The sequence below is a fragment of the Ctenopharyngodon idella genome, chromosome 13 (assembly GCF_019924925.1).
Source record: "Ctenopharyngodon idella isolate HZGC_01 chromosome 13, HZGC01, whole genome shotgun sequence".
NCBI lineage: Eukaryota > Metazoa > Chordata > Actinopteri > Cypriniformes > Xenocyprididae > Ctenopharyngodon > Ctenopharyngodon idella.
The window spans coordinates 35,827,724-35,847,008 of NC_067232.1; the positions used below are offsets into that span (position 1 = coordinate 35,827,724).

Below are 19,285 nucleotides of genomic sequence, written 5' to 3' on the forward strand. Positions count from 1 at the left end.
ATTTACGAATCTTTCATGTCATAAAGATGTATGTATAATTTCCCTTTTATCGTTTTGTAGATAAATGTAAGATCCCTTAACCCATCCCGAACCTAAACATATCCATTTTATACAGAATGTTAAAAGAATAAAACATAATGGACAGAAGCATTATCACAATAATTTATTTACTGCGAAAATGTCAAAAGTAGTTTAAACGATGATGAGTTGCAGTTGCAGTCCTCTCTGGCGGTAATAGTTTTTTATGGGGTACAGTGCAGAGTTTAACTTATTAATCCATGAAAATATGAATCCGGCTTCTCTCCGTGAAGGTGCGCACTCATTTCAAATGTAAATCCACTGAAACATGGCATGTCGCAATCTGTGACGAAGCAGGTGAGAACCAATGAGCGTTCGATATCAGTGCCGTAAACCATGTAGTAAAGGTTCTCGGGGGCTCAACTTTCAAATTTGAATCATAACGAGCAAGGGCTTTGACCGTGGCGGTTGTGCTGAGAACGAAGATGAAGATTGATTGATTGATAAAGGGCTGAATTTGGATCTGTTCCTTACAAACATATGGATTCTAAAGACTTGGAGTACAGCAAACAAATAAAATTGATGTGATTTGTGAGTTTATGTTGTGCTTTGGTGTATATTATGGTTGTATTGTCAGTCGCTGCATAGGAGAAAATGCCTTCTGTGTCACACAGCAAACAAACTAAATATTACAAAATGGTTAAACAATTACAGAAATTTTATTCATTTAAGGTTTCAAAGTGTAGTCTTGTTTAACCTTATGTAATTCTCCGAAACGAGTTTGCAGCAGAAGTCACAAACAGAAATGTTATTTCATATAAGATATGTTATTTCAGATAAGATATACTGCCTTCAATAAATTCAACTAAAAACATATTGATATGACAATTAAATACAACAGATTTAAAACATTAATGCCACGATTTTAATATTAATACATGGGAATTCATACACATTCACACTTGGATATGTAAATGATTTACGTTTTATTGCTGTTACTTAATATGTAAGTATTTTTACGTTTAAGTGCTATAAATACATCAATATTGTACGTTTTTGTGTGTATGAAAACTTAAGTAAATGTAGGCTACCTGTGGTAGAACCACACTTTACGTAAAAATACACACATATTCTCATGAGATCACGTTGAAAATCTTACATAATACTAATGAAAATCTTCTAATGTGCTGATTTGGTACTTGAGAACCTTATTTTTAGCACATTTGAAAATAGTTGGGCTGTTTAATGAAGTGTGGAAACTGCAATTCAGTTTCTTCAGTACTGAGTATACACTTTCAGTAGCCTACTTTGCCACACTTTCGAATCAAAACTAATTTTGGTTAAAGATGGCTAAAAACAAACATATTCCTTTAGGATCTAATAAGTCTATTAAGTCTATTTCTTTTGAGAGATAAAGGCAATTCTATGCACTGCTGTCTTGGTAGAAGAAATCAAACTGGACCTAACAGAACAGAGAGAGACTGATAAGTGGACGGTGTGATGCACAGTAAAAAATGGACAAATACATCAGGGTCTCTAGTTCGGAAAACAGACACCTCACTGGTGCTCAGCTGGCAGCTTTGACTGAAACGGAAGAGAAGACAAACTGCTACTGGCCTTTTGGCAGAGTTACAAAGAAAACCCCACATCCGACATTGCAAATAAGAAGAAAATGGTAGAAAAAAAGAACACGGAAGATTGATCTTAAGTTTTGGAGTCCAAGTGCAGCTGTAGGCGGTTGACTGGTGTTGGGTGGGATGATAAAGGATTCTGGGAGATGTATCAGGGTGGGATGGATAAGCCAGACTCCAGTAACAATGAGAGGATGGTCCTGTCTCTATCCGGACGGGTGGGTTTTCATAGACGGGACAAGGGGACAGGAGAAGGGGTCAAGGTGAGATAGATGTCCTGTCCATGGGAAGACAACAAACAAAATATTTACAGTCATTGTGTTAGTAGTCCCATCCCTCAAAATGACAGAGATAAAGGACTCCACTATTAAACCACAAAGCTCTTCCACAAACTGAAGTGTCAAGACGGGAATGACTGGGTGTACATCTGTGACTTTCTTACTAAATAAGTTCCTCTCTATACTGGACATGTTTTTCATTTTGGTTGTTCTTTTACAAGCTGTGAGTGCTACACAGGCCATAGGTAAGCACTTAATGTTTTACATGTACACTGCTTATTGTTATTATTATTAATATAAAGTGCTTATTATCTGAGCTTCATTCTAAAGGAAACCATGTTGTTATTGTGTATTTTTTTTTTAAGGACAATGAAACAAATGTTTTCTTACTGGCCCTTCCCCAAGTGTTTATGATATTCTGGTCTCTAGATATGGTTTAGGTAACTCCTTCAATGAAAATAATAAATCAAAGATCTGAAGTGTCATACTTTAGTTGAGTTGTGTTGAATATGAGCAATAGTAATAGATGTTTGCCTTGGTAAACACATTTAATAACAATGTGAAAGATATGGCTGACTTTTAGAAACACTGAATGGGTTAATTTCCTCACACATGACAATTCCTGTCAGATGTTATATAGACATTTATGAAATGTCTTTTAAGATGTTTATGATTCAGAATGTAAATCTGCTTTTTTAAAAAGATGTTTATCAGATGTTTGTACACAACAGATGTTTTCCAGATGAAGTGCTCTTTAAAAGACACCTTGGAGACGTACAGTACGTGTGCTGTCTGGGATAGGGTTAAGGTCAGGGTTACGGTTTTGTTTAGGGTTAGTTGCTTGTAATTATGCCTAGTTTACTGCTTAAGTACATGTAACTATTCTGTTTAACAAAAATTTTTATCTTTAAGAAATATCCTTAATTTCAGCATTGTTTAACATACCAAAAGATGCCCAAAAAAATCAGTAATGTTTGAAGTGATAAAGAGTTCTGTGTGTAAGTGGATATGCAGCAGATGTGAAAGAGGACATGATTTATTATAGCGGTGTCCAGGAATACTGTGTTTACAACAAACATTCTTGATCTGAACATCCGTTTATCCTTGACCTCCAGCTGTTCTTGTATCAACTGAACATCCCTAATAGATAGCCCTATCTACAGTCTGCCTGTGCTGATAGTACTACACTATTATTTACATTGAGAAATGTCTCTGGGTGTGACATTAGTATTTAGATGAGCCATATCTAGAAACCAGAATATCATAGACTGGGTGGGTTCTTTTGCTTTGGGCTACTAACCAATCACCTTACAACCCTTCTGGACACTCAGAAAACTCTCAGAATACTTTAGTAAACAAAAGGAAACATCCTGGCATCATGGTGGTTAGTTCCTTCAGAAAATGTAAAAATCACATTTAAATGCATACATCTTGTGTGGAAGCCAAATGTCCATCCACTTGAAGGTTTGTGTGTTTGCACAGAAAGCCCTGACCAATTTTAAAATCTCTATTGTGATGATTTGAAGATATCGCCAGTAAGAGTTGATTCTAGACATGTACAAATTCCCCATGAGTCAAGGCACAGTGTGTTGTTGCCAGGTTTGATTTTTTTATGATTGATAATTTACTGTGGAAAGGATTCTCCCTCTATGCCTCATCAAGCTGCTGATGCTTCCTGAATAATGGTCATTCACGCCTTATGCTGCTTCATTTTTCATTTCCACATGGTCCAGCAGAGCAGCCCAACTTCATATAAAGACCTAATTCATTTGTGGAGAGTGTTAGGGAAAAAGCAGTGGTGCAGTGTAGAGTATTGATTAGCCTTCCTTTGAAATTTGCCAACCAACTGAAGAAAGAGTTTTGCACTGACAGATTTTAACAAGCAGTTTTTATTCTCACTATAAGGGTGCAAGACTTCCTCTGTACTGCTTTAGTCATCTTGCTCTGATTAAAAACACATTCTGAAACAGACGGCATTCAGAATATTAGACTTTGCTCTAACCACTTCTGAAAATATCTGCTTTAACCAGCATAAATTTCCATGATGGTCCTGACTGGTTAATTAAAGTTCTTACTGGTTGTTAGAGTTGATTTGGTGGTGGACCATCTTGTTTATGAACAAAACTTAAAAACTGGTAAAGATTGTTGATCAAATCATCTTTCAAGTAATCATATAGGTTAAGTGTGTGATTTCTTGCCTCTAGCATCACCAAGTATTAAAAATATAGATTTTCCTATTAATTTCAATCTTTATTTGAATGATCCCAATATCAATTCTTAAAATCAGTTACTAGTGAAGTACGCAAATGCTTCCTAAACAAGACCCCATCTACCTTTGGTCAACAGATAGTTACCTACATATGGATTATTTATAGTTGTCTCTGCATATTAATTTGAAGAGAGGAAATTACTGGTGACACCAGTATGTAATACATAATATGCCAGATTTACTAAATAGGGCAAATTAGCGTGAGAGTGCAAAAAAAAAAAAAAAAAAAGCACTGATGGGAGTGGCAACTTCTGTGCGTGATCTACTGATGACTCAGCTTACAGTAAAACTATGTTAGACAGTTGAATTGTGAATAAAAATATCTAATTTATTTATGAAAGATGCTGCAAAAAAAAAAAAAAAATCCCCCTTGAGAAGAGATGTTTAGAAATGAGGTTAATAGAGCAAATTCTGGAGCACTTCAAAAGGTGTCTTCCGTGTGAGGGTGACAGTAGGAAAGAAAGTTTTGAAGGGACATTCAAATGTCATTTGACTAAAAAACAGCACATCATTGGCTACCTTAGGGCCTGCCCTTTTAATTCCCGTAGTGCAGTATATAGTGTTTTTTTTTTTTTTCTTCTGAATAACAAGGAAATGATCAGATATTAATTGTTGCCATATGGCAACGCCGTACCATAGACGGTTAAAGAACACAGATGCAGCCTGGATCTTTTCCATAATGACCAATGAAATCTACCAAGAGCAGCGCAAATTAGCATCTGGTTTAAGACATGACTTTTTTTGGGCAGTAAATAACGGCGCAAATACCAGTAAATTGACTAGCGCAAACCTTAGTAAATCACCTTGCATGATTAATTTAAATGTTCTCCTCTCGTAAATTTTGTGTCTGAAAGGGAAACTCCTACAAATGTATATGCAATAAGGTAATCCGCAATAATAACCCTGTCCACGCCTTTTCAGCGCTTCACTGCGTGTCTTTAGTAAATCCTGACAGTAGTTTTTTTTAATGCCTAACGAGAGTTTGTGCTGGCGCAAGCTGTTAGTAAATCTGGCCCAATATGCGCTGACCAGTTCTGATCAATTGTTACCTGTCTTTGTCATTGGTCAGCCCTAGATCCCTGCTCAGCGTATATCAGTCTGAATGAACCATGGCGGAATACTGACTACCATGTCAACAACTCTGCGGGAGTCCCTCTGTGCGACCGGCATGTGGCGGGGGAATGGTATCGCTTTACAGGGATGGCTGGGGATGCTATGCCAACCTTCTGCATCGATGAGAACCACTGTGGTACCCATGCCCCCATCTGGCTGAATGGCAGTCACCCTCGGCCTAGTGATGGCGTTGTCACCCTACCTGCTTGTGCTAGCTTCAATAATAACTGCTGTCACTGGACAGCTAGTGTGGACGTAAAGGCCTGTGCTAAGGGTTACTACGTCTACCGCCTACCCCGACCCTCTGTCTGCTTCCACGTCTACTGTGGCCGTAAGTCTTCCTACTGCCTCATTAGGTCTTTCTGACATGTCGGTTAAGAATTGTCCTCCAATTCTGTGACTGTGTCACCATAGATTTCTATGACATATGCGATGAGGTTGAGTGTAATGGAGCAGACTGCCCTGTTGAGCCAGAATGCCGCTGTTCAGAGGGAACGGTTCTAGGACCTGATGCACAGACATGTCTGGGTGAGTAACAGTGCGGTCCAGGCCTGGGCAAGATAAATGCTTATAGAGCAGAAGAGCTATATTGCGATTAGAATGAGAGAGGGCTTTTGCAGTGATGAGAGAGACCACAATCCATTAATGTACAAAGGCAGCCAGTGAAATCAATGCCTTTAAAGGTAAGTGCAAATTATGCAGCAATTTTCAGAGTGTCTACATTTTTAAAGGAATTTCTGTAGGTAATATTCAGGACGCAATCTGTTAAAGTTTGTCTTGCAGAACTCAAATTGTTTTTTTGCTCCAGATTGGTACTGTTGCCATGGTTACATCTCAGAATGAACATAACGTATGTTCACAGGTCTATCTTTAAGGGGTGTGCAGTTGTTACAAGAACAGCCAGAGGTTAAGGATAAATGAATGTTCAGTTCAAGACTGTAGGGCATGTGTGTCCAATCTTTGTTTTTGGAGGGTCAGTGTCTTGCACAGTTTAGCTCTTTCCCTAATTAAACACATCTAAACCAGCTGATCAAAATCTTCAGAATTAGTAGAAAATTTCAGGCTGGTGGGTTGGAGCAGGTTAGAGCTAAACTCTGCAGGACATTGACCCTCTAGGAGCAGGATTGGACACCCCTGGTATAGGGCCAAGTAGCCTGACACACTCTGGCCCATTTGAAACATTGTTAAAATGTATATTTAAAAAGAATTTGTACTTTAAAGATCCTCCAACCAGGGGTGGAGCTAGGGGGTGGGGCCATGGCTACCATTGACCAAAGCTTGGCCACCCTGCTCACAATTGCCGTTTCTGTATTTTTTATCTTGACCACAATTTAGTTTATTTTGATGAAGAACTGTCTCTTTTTGACAACAACACATGGGAGAATTTTCATGTGCGTATGCAAACTTTCCCTTTGGAATCCACGTGTACCAAATGTGGGCCGGATCTGGGCCGACACTATGTTTCTGTCTGGGAGAACAGAACTAATTTTGCATTAGTTGGCAGAGTACAAATGGAAATGGATCGCATTTAATTGTGTATAAAATTACAGAATTTACATTCTGGCATTTGTTTTATGTCAGAAGAGAACATATTTTTTCCTTTGTAACGAGTTTAATTTAAGTATGATAGAATTGTTGCAGTTTATTTATTTTGCTAACTTAACTAAATGTTCAACCCGATCTCACAGCAATTCTTACATATTTTACAAGGTGGCTAATTGGTACGAATTCGTACGACCTCACTCATACGAATTCGTATGTTTTTTGCTAAATCTTACATATTTTACAAGTTGACAAATTCATATGATTCGTACTAACCCCACCCCTATTATGAAGTCATACGAATTAGCCACCTCGTAAAATACGTACGAATTGGTCGTGAGATAGTGTTGGAATTTTAGTTACAATGTAACATTCAGTGTTTAATTTAACTTGCAAGTTTGTAGACTGTGTATGTAGACAGTGGGGCAACTCACTAGGTTTTAGAACAGAGTCACAGCTCCATCTGTTCCTACCCCACCTTCACTTATCTGCTTCTGTTTTTAACTGTGATCTGGCTTGTTATGTGCAAGATGTAAACGAATGTGAGAAAGGGAATGGAGGATGTGCAGAAGTATGCATCAACACCAAGGGCTCTCGTCGATGTGAGTGTGGACGAGGTAAAGTACTGGACGTAGACGGGAAGAGCTGTAAAGGTAAGAACACAGTAAGACAGAACATGAATATGGGCAGACTTTCATTTAACTCATGCATTGTGGTTTTTTGTGGTCCTGTGTAGAGACTGAAGGATGTGACAATGTGAATGGAGGCTGTAGCCATGGATGCTCCTCAGAGGACGACTCATATAACTGTCACTGTCCCCGGGGTCTGACGTTGGGAGATGACAAACGGACCTGTCAGGGTGAGCTAAACCTCTCTCTCCTGCCTTTTGCTCTTTTTCTGTCAAGGTTTGTAGACTTCAATTTGACATTTGTTTTGTGTGCAGTCCCTGTGCAGTGTGATCCTAGTTCCATAGAGGTTTCAGTTCCCAAAGACCTGGTGGGAGGACTTGAACTCTTCCTGTCTAATACTTCCTGCCGTGGCATTTCCAACGGCACTCACATTAACCTCCACTTTAGTCTGAAGACCTGTGGCACTGTGGTCCAGGTAAAAGTTATTATGAATCTAGCAAGCTCTGATTTGAAAGTCAATGCGAAATCTAGACTGACCCTGTTTACTTCATAATAAATATTCTTGATGTTATTGTACATAGTCAATAAGTTCTTATTAGTCCAAATAAAAAAGTTTGTCTTTGTAATCTATGAATAAAGTTGCTCCATCTGTAAAATGACTTTCCTTTTTAACTGACATTACCTGTGCAAGTCATGTGACAATCTCCACTTATCCATCACACTAGCCACTTTTCCACTGTTGGGCCAGTGCGAGCCAGGGCTAACAGCGTTCGAGCAGGGGCCAATAGCCACGGACCTCAATCACCGAGGCCAAAATCTGTGTTTCCACTGTCGGGTCAGTAGCCCCGCAGTGCTACCCTAAAACCCGCCCTTAACACTCCCCCATAGAATGTGTCCCCCATGTCACAGTGGCTATTTATGACTTTGAGTGGGGCAAAGTAATGGTGGTGACAGAAAAAGAAAAAAAACAAAACAAAAAACAAACAAAGATGGCAAGACAAATGTTGGCCATTGAATTTCATCCATACCAGGTCCCAGAAAACTTTTTACAGATCTCATTTTAACATTTACAGACATTTTATAGGCCTATTTAATACACAGTCGCTCTTTGTATGCCGGCACTATATACAGAGATGGATTGTGGATCAGTGTTTTTTCTTGGTGTCTCTGTTCATGTGTTTTTGTATTTACTGACATTACTTTGCCCCGCTGTTGGTAATAAATATGGTAGATGAGCAGAATGGTCACATGACTAAAACAGGTTAGTTTGTATTAACTAACACAGAAATAGTTTTTTGGCTAACAGTAATTTAATGCTGGCATTGTTAATGTAATTAGCATTATTATTGGTATTATTGCCATAAAGTTTGAGTCAAAAAATAACTCTTATTATTGGGATATACTGTGATGTTCCAGAGGGTGAACTTGACCTTCAGCCTCCACATCCTGGTCAAAAAGCTTTACAAAAAGTCATACTGTTATGTCAATAACGCCTTAGTGATTTAACATAGAACAAGCTTTAGGGCTAGACCTTAAAAAAGTCTCTTCAAACATACAGTAGGCCTACTTGCCACTGATGTTCCTTCAAAATCATAATGGATAAAATGGATAAAATGGACCTAATGAATAAAATCCCAGCCTACATTTTTTTAAGTAGTAAAACAGCTGGCAAACAGCATTACATGATGACTTATAAAATACTCAGTAGTTCTCTGTGAATGTAATGCAAAATCCTTTTCCTTTCTCTCTGCTTCAGGTCATTGATGACAAAATCGTTGGCACCAACTTGGTGACAGGTTTGCCACGGTCTAGTCCAGCAGCAATGGTGATTTGATCGTGCGCACCAGTAAACTACTGCTGCCAATTACGTGCGAGTTTCCACGGCAGTATGAAGTGTCAGATGGCTACCTGCCGAGTCTGCGCAACACAGCGCTGGAGTTAGCGGGCCACAGCGAAGGAATATTCCCCTTCAGTTTGGAGCTGTTTAAGAGCGCAGAATTTTCTGAACCGTACAACCAACCTCCTCAACTGCGGTTGCGTGATTCATTGTACTTCGGCGTTGAGCCTCGAGAGCGGGTGGATGGCCTTGCTGCTTTTGTAGAAAGCTGTTTTGCTACACCTGGCCCCAAGGCTGACCAGGCCTTAAAATATTACCTCATCAAAGATGGGTAGGTATTCAAAAGAATTCAAATATGGTTCTGTGTGCTCACAATACCATAATGTATACTCCATGACTGGTGCTATAAGTGATTTTAGCCATTTTGCTAACTTCAGCTAGCCACTGAATTAGACCGTCCTATCGCTTCTACCACAAAACCCAAATACTTTAGCAAATCTGATACATTTTTAGCTGTTTTCAGAGCCTATGGCTCTCACAGAGCAAGGACACCTGAGTGTGATGCCATATCTGTGAGATAGATTGTACAGGTATAATTTATGTGTGATATTTTGAGTAAAGATTGCTTACAGCACCTTTAAACAAAGGCAGAGTCTATATTTAGAGACTTGTGCTTTAATGGCCTTATGTTTCCCAGCTGCATTTCAGACGAAACAGTGCGTCAGCTTTCGGCTAAAGACCAGCTCTCCAAACACTACCAGGTCCCCGTCTTCAAGTTCATTGGCAAGGACAACCGAGTGAGTAGGGAACACGCTAGGAAATTCAGCTGCCTTGTGTGTCCTATGCATGTGCTTTTGTGTGCTAATGAGGTAGCTATAATGAGTGTGTGTGAGAATGAGTGTGTCATTAAATTAGTTACTTTACTGTGTGTGTTAGGAGGTGTTCCTGCATTGCCGTGTGCTGGTGTGTGGGCAGGCACAAGGGGAATCTCGCTGTACGCAAGGCTGCAGAAAGCGCTTGAGGCGACATCTCTGGACCGACCAGCACCAAGAGAAAGACGTTCTGTCTAGTGGACCCATTCGTATACTGCCAGACCCATGAGACCACACACATCTCTTACCTACATAAAGAAAACAACGCCATCTACAGGCTGCTTTACTTTATTTAAACACATCCAAACTGTATATCTACAGTAATCTTACATTTATGAGTAATATAAGGAGCATTTGTTAAAGTCTGTCTCATCTCACTTGCTTCCTTCCACTGCTTCTGACACAATATTAATATAAACCTCATCTACATGACCAAAAATATGCATCTACTGTAAGTGATGTTAACAGTATAAGCCTGAGCATTTTTTTAATATAGCTTAGAACATGAAACTGAGTAGCATTTTTTAATAAAGCTTAGAACATGAAACTGAGTAGCATTTTACAATCCTGAATGGATAATTTGCATTTACATTCAACACTGTTTTACTGATGGGGAAAATAAAGTGATTTTACAGCCAATAAAGTTATTTTTCACAGTTTGTAGTCACATTGTCTCTCAAATGGCAATATACATTCCTGCGTGTTACTGTTCAACACTGATTCTATGTTTAATTACATTTAAAATAAAAAGACAAATAAAACAAAATTTTAAAAAAAATTAACATTTAGTTTTCAGCATATGATATTCAGACAATTAAACTTTGTTTAAATAAATATCACTACTCTACTGAGGTTCAACAAAATCATATTTTGATTATGCCAAAACAAAATAACAACTTAGTTTGGAACAATGTTTCTTAATAATAAATTAAATATTAGTTAACATAGTGTCAGCTATTGTGGGAAGTTTGTGTTGCAATTTTGATTTTTTTTTTTTTTTTTTTTTAATTGTACATGAAATTGAGACAATATTTATTTTTATGGATATTGTCTTCCTATATAACAAACCCATACACAAGCGCGCACACTACAAATTTGTGGAACTGCCACTTTTACACATGCAATATAAACTCTTCTGTATTTATTTAACTAAACTGGATCCACTAGCACCAGGGTTACTGGGTGAATCTCATGAACACGTCAAGAACATGTGATGGTCATATTTCACCCCAAAAATATAAAATGTGCCTATTTTTAGGACCAAAAAGTAAAAAAAAAAAAAAAAAAATCTCTTACTGCAATGCAAAGAAAAAAGATACATAATTATTTATACGACACAAAATTATGATACTACACTAATGACTAATTAGACTAATCAGAATCCATTAACTGTCACCACTGTGATACATTGTCGTAATTCGAATTTTGGATCAAAATGTGCCTAATTGTTTCTTTGAATTTTTGTGGTGAAATGTGACCTTGATGTGTTTTAATGATATTCATCGTAATACTGACCCATTGTGTAGTAGTTTTAACCTTTAATGTGTTTATGTGTGTTGATTGTGGTGTGTTTTTGTGGTTTGTAGGTCTTCACAGCTCATCCTTCTCTTCTCCTTCACAATAGCAGGATGCCCTCTGGCCGTTCATGAAGGGCCTGCAGCCCAAAGTCCACACGGTGTTATACATAGTGTCCGCAAAGGTCTCACATGCTGAGGGAGAGAAAGGATATAAGGGGTTAAGGGCTTTTGTCCTGTTTGTTATTACAAATGACAATCCATATTGTCTTATCTCTGCACTGTTTTTATTTGGTTTTCCCTGTTTTTTTTATTCTTTTTCAGGTAGGTTAGCCATAATGGATCTGTTCCAATATCTAGTCAGCAAGGCAGCATCATGCTGTCAATCGATTAAAAACAATTAACTAACTAATCGCACATTTTTCTGTAATTAATCGTGATTAATTGCACCTAACATTAAATTTTTTAAAGGCACAATATGTAAGATTTTTGGATTAAAATATCCAAAAACCACTAGAACTGTGTTATATATTTTGTTGACTTGACTTGTGAGAAATAAACTATTTTAACTAGGACACGGAAAATGTCCGTGCGTCGCCTATCAATGACATCATACACGGGTTACCCTCGATTTCTTTATTTTGTACAAACCATGGAAACACCAAAGACACGTTAATTCAGTCACGTGACTGTCGCTGAGCCCTAGGGTAAAACAGCCATGTAACTGCAGCACAAGCGTGTCAATTTTCTATCTTAAAAACAAAAATATGTGAATAAGATGCAAGTTTTGGGCACTTGTAATCCATATACAGCACCTGCAGTGATTTCAATCACTAAAAACAGTGGGATGATTTTTTAAAAAGCTAACATGAAAAACACTAAGGGTGGGTTGCACCAGTAAGGATTAAATTAAGCAAAGTTTAACACTAATCAAGGATTTGTTGATGTGGGTTTTATTTTAAATTGAGTTGTGTTGCATCACTTAGTTTTAAACACAGATTAACTACGCAGAAAGACTTTTAGAATTAAAGGGCTGATCAAGCAGCATAGGCGGAGGGTGAACCGACACCAGGCTAAAAAATCCTTGGTGCAACCCACCCTTAAAGTGCCTTAATGTACTAAAACAGTGATATTAAAAGATCAAATGCAGTTTAACCCTTTTTGATGATGCATCAAAGGACTAAAAAATAATCTGTAATACCATACTGTAGCCACTAGATGTCTGACTAGCCCTTTACATATATATATATATATTCAGGGCTGTGTGTTCCCAAGTTGTGGAAATGAGACATGATTGCTTAGTTTTAATAGGTTTTAAAAGTAACCAAAATGCTAAACATTAAAATTAAAGCAGAACAAACATAAACAGAAATGTTTGATCCGAGCTTGTTCAGTTTGTTTATGATCTGATGTGACTTTAAGCTCTAAACAACAACAACAACGATAATATTGCAATAGATAATTTATCAGATTTGTAAAATATTTTTATTGTTGAGACCCATTCAAAAGTATGGAACGTGTAACATTTAAAAACTTGCAGAAATTGAGAAGAAATAATTCAAATTAAATTTAAAAATGCAAGTGTTGTGACCTTGAAGTAATCCAAAAGTAATCAGATTACATTACTTTCATATTGTGGTGCTTGGATTACATTACTGAATACTTTTTTTATGAAGTAATTTGTAACTGTAACGGAATACATTTTTAAAGTAACCCTCCCAAGCCTGGTGACTGGCTTCTGCTTTAGAACTATTAAGGTACCTTTTGGAACAGCTTTTGTGTCTCAGCACACTAGGTTTTGTAAGAGGGCTGATGTGTGAGTTGCATGTGAGTATTTCGCACCTTCAACCTTTGACATGAGTCCCAGGCTCTTCTTCAGGTCACCACAGATGCTATGGAGGCACCAGCGGAATTTGGTGTCACAGCGGTACTTGTTAGAGCCACAGGTGTCATAGCAAATGTCTAGCTGATTACAACATTTGGTCATGGCTGGAACACCCATATCAAACTGTGGAGTAACAGCACATTACACAACATGAGCATTAGCACTTTCACACTGTGGTCAAAATAAACCAGTAAACTAAAAACAACCATTGGTATTACTGTTGTACTAAAACCAGAGTAATACACTACAGTGCTAAGAGTGGAATATAGGTAAAGATTTTTGTTGTTCTGTTAACAAACAAACACAAACACACAAGTGCAGACACACAAAGAACTTGTTAGCCACAAAAATGGAACTACCTGTATAACCTTTCAAGGCCCAACTCAAACTAAAATGTAATGTATTGTGAGTCTGTACATCAGTAATGATTATATATAATAATTATATATAATTATGCAATTTCAATTGCTTTGCAATGCAAGCAAAGACTGCAAATATTATAGTGCTAAGCATGTTATTATATTCCAGGCTTAAAATGCATCACAAAATTTTAATATCTGGCAAGAAGTTCCTGCTACATCTTTGTTTGTGAAAAGTTTGAAAACTCTTGATTTAAGAGATGCAATAATGGTGGTTAGAGTCTCGTAATTCATGATGTTGACACATAAGACAATTACAGTTGTCGCCCAAACTAGAGGAGGATACAGATATACTGCCTTTATAATTGCTTTCTAAATAGACACCTTAAACTTCAAAATTAGAATTTATTCGAGAGCCAGAAATTACACAGAGAGCTGTAATTGGCACATTTGCCTTTCTCTTTTCTGACAGCAGTCCCATTAGCGCTTTGGCTGGATGTCAAACTTGACTGTCCAAAACCTGTTGGATGTTCACTCTCTCTCTTCAGAGTCCTTGCTAGTCTCTCAGGTTTAGGATACTAATCTTGCACAGCCAGGCCTTTAACTTACTGCTATAAGGTCTAGTCCACATTGCAACTTACTATGGCCAAGAACCACCCAATTAGAAAGGAAGAGACAGTCTGATTGAGTGTGATGTAAAGTAACCAAACTCAGGTTTTTGCAGTTAGGGGTTTACTTGAAATATATTACCATAATAACAGTTGAGAAAACACAGAAAAATAAATGTGTAAGAAAAGAAAAGTTTCAGATTGTGAATCTAGTTTACTTGCTACTAAGTGCCTCAAATTAACTTTTTTTTTCAGATTTGATGCCATTAACCTGGAAGTGAGATATCTACCAGCTTCTCTAAAGGCCAGCGTTTTATATATGTCACTGTACTTTGAATCCCAAAGTCATTTGTGGGCCGCCTTTGTGTTATCAAGTATCAGATACACAAGGCACAAAATGATCTAATTTTCTCTTCTATCTAACATGTAAACATAAACAGGTTGATTTTGATGGATCCTTTAGTTATAACTTTGATTGATTCATTGCCTAGTGCACACTTCATAGGCCGGATTCCCACAAGTCATTTATTGAGATGGTTCTTACCAAAGCTTCATGGTGGCAGTCTGGCCACTGGTTAATGTTAGTAGAGATAAAGGGACACATACACTATTCGGTACCTGGAAGCCAAGAAGTGAGGTGCTACAACCATCAGGTTCTGGCATCTGATAGCCAACACGAGGCTGAGGAGCTTTACCTGAAAAGCAAAAATTATACATTAGAGTATAGAATATGTCATATCTTTACTAAAAATGTAATATTTTTAATGACCTTCATTAGCATACATTTCATATAACAGTAGCTTTAAGAACTTTACATATAAATCTGGGGAACATCTAAAGCAGATAAAAAATCCGCATGAAAAAAAAGGTTGCAAAAGTTTTTTATTTTATTTTATTTTATTTTATTTTATTTTATTTTATTTTATTTTATTTTATATTTTATTTTATTTTATTTTATTTTATTTTATTTTATTGCAGTAATGCCATTAAAGAACCAATTATGGGTTCCCCAAAGAATCTTTCAGTGAACAATTCCTAAAATAACCTCTTTTTTTAGTGTGAAGAATATTTTATATTTTCATAAACTTTTTCTATTATAAAAAATCTTTTGTGGATTTAAAAAGTTCCATGGATGTAAAAGGTTCTTCGTGGAACAATAAATGCCAATAAAGAACATTTATTTTTAACAGTGTATAATAAACGAAAAACATTGTTTGTTCTTTCATGAATATTTACCTGGACTAACTTGGCTTCACAATGTTTCTTAAGTTGTATGCAACTTTGTCAACCTGAACTACAGATTTAACATTTGAGACAAGAAATGCTTTTTTTTTTCCTGCAAATTCCTCTCAGAATTTCCAAATCCACTACCATTAATTCAATCTTATTCAGTATTATTACATTTTAAGACATCTATTGAGAAACATCTAACATGTTGTGATATTCAAGTCAAGTCACCTTTATTTATAATGCTTTTAACAATGCAGATTGTGTCAAAGCAGCTTTACAGTGATAACTGGTATATAATTTTGGCTGCACAGCATTCAAATGGAATAAAAGGGTACAGTTATGTATTGCTTGTATAAAAACACAATTCCTGAAGGCATTACCTTAAGGTAACAAATGGAATTACAACAGCAGAGGTCCTAAAACTGAGCCCTGGGGAACTCCAATGTCAATAAAATATTTGTGATTTTTTTTCCTCCCAAAGCAACAAACCACTTTCTAAAATAATAATAATAATAAACAAGTAACAATTTTAATTGACTGGTTAATAATAGAGAAATCTGATATATTCCATGGATAAATTAATGCATACATGTTATTATACGTAAGTGAGATTTTCTTCCAGTTGATTACATGGTGCAACAATATAAAACATTTCCATGTTTGGTATTCAGGCATGGTTTTTATTATTGCAAGAGAAGGAGACACTGTCCATGGAACAATCATATTAATAAATTAATAAATCATCTTAAAATATGGTTGCATTATAAGGTTAGACACTGCAACTACTCTATTATCTGACCTTTGGCTTTAATCAAGGCCCAATTACCAAATGTTCAGTAGGACTTTTGAACCCACATGAAGTTTATTATGCAATTATTTTGCTAAAACTGTACATACTGTAGGCTGATACTGACAAATTTGACTGTGTATGAATACTGAGTGAATAAAATACACTCACTGCCCTCCTAAGGCAACATTATACATTAAGAACATTGAAAATTTGCAATTAATCATATTTGCTAATTAATTTAATTTCTGGATTTGTTCTGGTTGCATTAAGTTCTATTAATTTGTATCCCATTTACACTCATTTTGAAAAGCAAAGAGCGTAAGTCTGTCATTCTGGAACCAGATCAGTAATATAAAGGAGTCAAGATATAAATAAACTACTTTTTCTCAGGCATAGGCATATGAAATGTTCTGATTCATCAGTGTTATCTGTAGAGTGGTGTGATCGACTTGCCCAATGCCTCACTGTGTCTGTCAACATGACGATTGAGGACAGATCAGCAGTGAGGGCATGTTTCAGATGTTTCAGCTGATCAACAAAATGAATTCTGTTTTTTATAAGTAGAGTGTTAGTATTTAACTTTCAGTTTTAATTACTAAACTTAAATGTAAAGCACAACGTTCATTTATGGTGACCACATCTGTCAAGCTCTGAAAGAACATAGAAATGTCATAAAACAAAAATTATACAACGACAACAATACTATTTCACTTACCATGTCTACAGCGGTACTGACATACACCATCCCGGCCTCCCATCAGCTCCAGAATAGAGTCAAAATAGCCATTCACTGCCTGGAAACTCCCTCTGATAGAACCGAAGCCCCAGTCCGACTCATCCTCAGATTCTTGAGTGGTACTCTGGGTCTCTGCAGGTTTTCCCTCAACAGGGGCATCTGCCATCAAGATATGTTCTGCCTGGTACTCCTCATTAAGCGGAACATCTTGGGTATCACCAGCCTGAGCTTCAGGTAAAACGGATCCGTCAGCAGGCGAATCCACTGCCTCCCCATCAACAGAGGCCTGGATAAGTGTGGCAGCCAAACCTGCAGAGATACATAGCAGGAGCAATGGCAATGCACGTGGAAACATAATGTAGCACCGGGTCCTATGAGGTCTGTAGGCTCCAAGGAGAAGGGGAGACAGATAAAGTCGAAGGGCTTAGAGGGAAAGAGTGAGCAGCACAAACAGACACTGTTGAAAGTGTTTCGTGGAAGGGACTTTGACCTGTGATTAGATCAAGCAGACAGCAAGGCATTGATTGGTGCTAAGGTTAAAGGTAAGGTCCAACCTCTTGCTGAGGCATGCTCTCTCAGTGAATCACAGTCACACTCCCCCTGTGTAATCGACTTTCATTATCTGCGGTTTACACTTCACCTGCAAGATGATCTCCTCTCACACACACACTGTGGTTTTATCTGACAGACTACAGAGCTGTCGTGTTTCAACCATTTTTGCCATTGCCACACTCTTGGTAATCTCAAGGGCTTATGTCATACTTGGCTATCTGGTCATGTGTAATTAGTATTAGCCATGGTGACTGCATGTACTGTATGAAATAAGATTTTTTCTTATTACAGTACAATGACTTGAATATACCTCTTTTATAATAAACATTTTTATTTTCTAGATTTAAATTCTTTTTTTTTTTTTTTTTTTTTCTCGGGGAAATGTCATTACGTATGATTGACTGAATGTGCAGTTGTTCACACAGTTTCTTATCATATGGACTGCAATGTCACTGATTTCAGACGTGCACTGTGTAGGAACATGTTCTGGTTGATAACCAACAAGTGGAGACGTCCTCTTGTACAGTTATGAGCTTTCACTTCTACCATTAGTGCAAACAGAATTTTTAAAAAGAATATTTATAGTGAACATGAACACACAACATAGTTAAAGGGTTAGTTCACCCAAAAATGAAATTTCTGTCATTAATTACTCACCCTCATGTCATTCCACACCCGTAAGACCTTCGTTCATCTTCGGAACACAAATTAAGATATTTTTCATAAAATCAGATGGCTCAGTGAGGCCTCCATTGCCAGCAAGACAATTAACACTTTCAATGCCCAGAAAGCTACTAAAGATGTAATAATTGGAATACTTTTCGTGCGCCAAAACCCCCCCAAAATAACGACTTTATTCAACAATATCTAGTGATGGGCGATTTCAAAACACTGCTTCATGAAGCTTTGAAGCTTTACAAATCTTTTGTTTCGAATCAGTGGTTCAGAGCGTGTATCAAACTGCCAAAGTCACGTCCCCCAGTGGTGAACCATTAAAATTTCGAAACACTTATGACGTAACAAAGCCTCGTTTACTGAAATCACTCCGAACCACTGATTCGAAACAAAGGATTTGAAGAGCTTTGAAGCTATAGCTATAATTCCACTTAAATACTTTGTGTAACTAGGTACCAGTGGCACACTTGCATGTATCTAAGTACTTAACAAAGACACTGTGCTGAAGCATGCACAACTGTTGCTTTTTTTTTTTTTTTTTTTTTTAAAAAGCAACATATAATATCAATGTTATTTGGCCATCCTCGACCTAACCACAGGCTCTACTCTTCACCAAAATGGTAACCCCCCAAAACTCAGACATACCAAAAACCAACATAGCAGAACATTAAACACTAACAGATCACCCCCTATATTAATCTTGAGCAAAAACACATAAAATAACACTTAATTTCAACACTTACTCTC

General features: G+C 37.2%; 2 protein-coding genes across 3 annotated transcripts; one reads left to right on the top strand and one right to left on the bottom strand.

Annotated features, from left to right (window-relative positions):
- The first annotated feature begins 1,915 nt into the window (after positions 1 to 1,915).
- oit3 (oncoprotein induced transcript 3) lies at positions 1,916 to 10,845 on the top strand. Its single transcript, XM_051917692.1, is given in 10 exon segments — positions 1,916 to 2,172; positions 5,266 to 5,640; positions 5,724 to 5,837; positions 7,382 to 7,504; positions 7,588 to 7,710; positions 7,795 to 7,955; positions 9,237 to 9,294; positions 9,297 to 9,648; positions 10,015 to 10,114; positions 10,254 to 10,845. Coding segments are annotated over 10 exon segments (1,683 nt in total). The 5' UTR covers positions 1,916 to 2,060; the 3' UTR covers positions 10,419 to 10,845.
- Positions 10,700 to 17,765, bottom strand: pla2g12b (phospholipase A2, group XIIB). 2 transcript variants are annotated; one of them, XM_051917706.1, is made up of 4 exons: positions 17,291 to 17,765; positions 15,174 to 15,250; positions 13,546 to 13,711; positions 10,700 to 11,898 (listed from the first exon to the last, which is right to left on the bottom strand). In XM_051917706.1, exons 1-4 carry the CDS (start codon positions 17,664 to 17,666, stop codon positions 11,780 to 11,782), a joined length of 738 nt encoding a protein of 245 aa, XP_051773666.1. In that variant the 5' UTR covers positions 17,667 to 17,765; the 3' UTR covers positions 10,700 to 11,779. The 2 variants fall into 2 exon arrangements, with proteins under 2 accessions (XP_051773666.1, XP_051773665.1); XM_051917705.1 differs by having other exon boundaries at positions 15,162 to 15,250.
- Between the last annotated feature and the right edge of the window lie 1,520 nt (positions 17,766 to 19,285).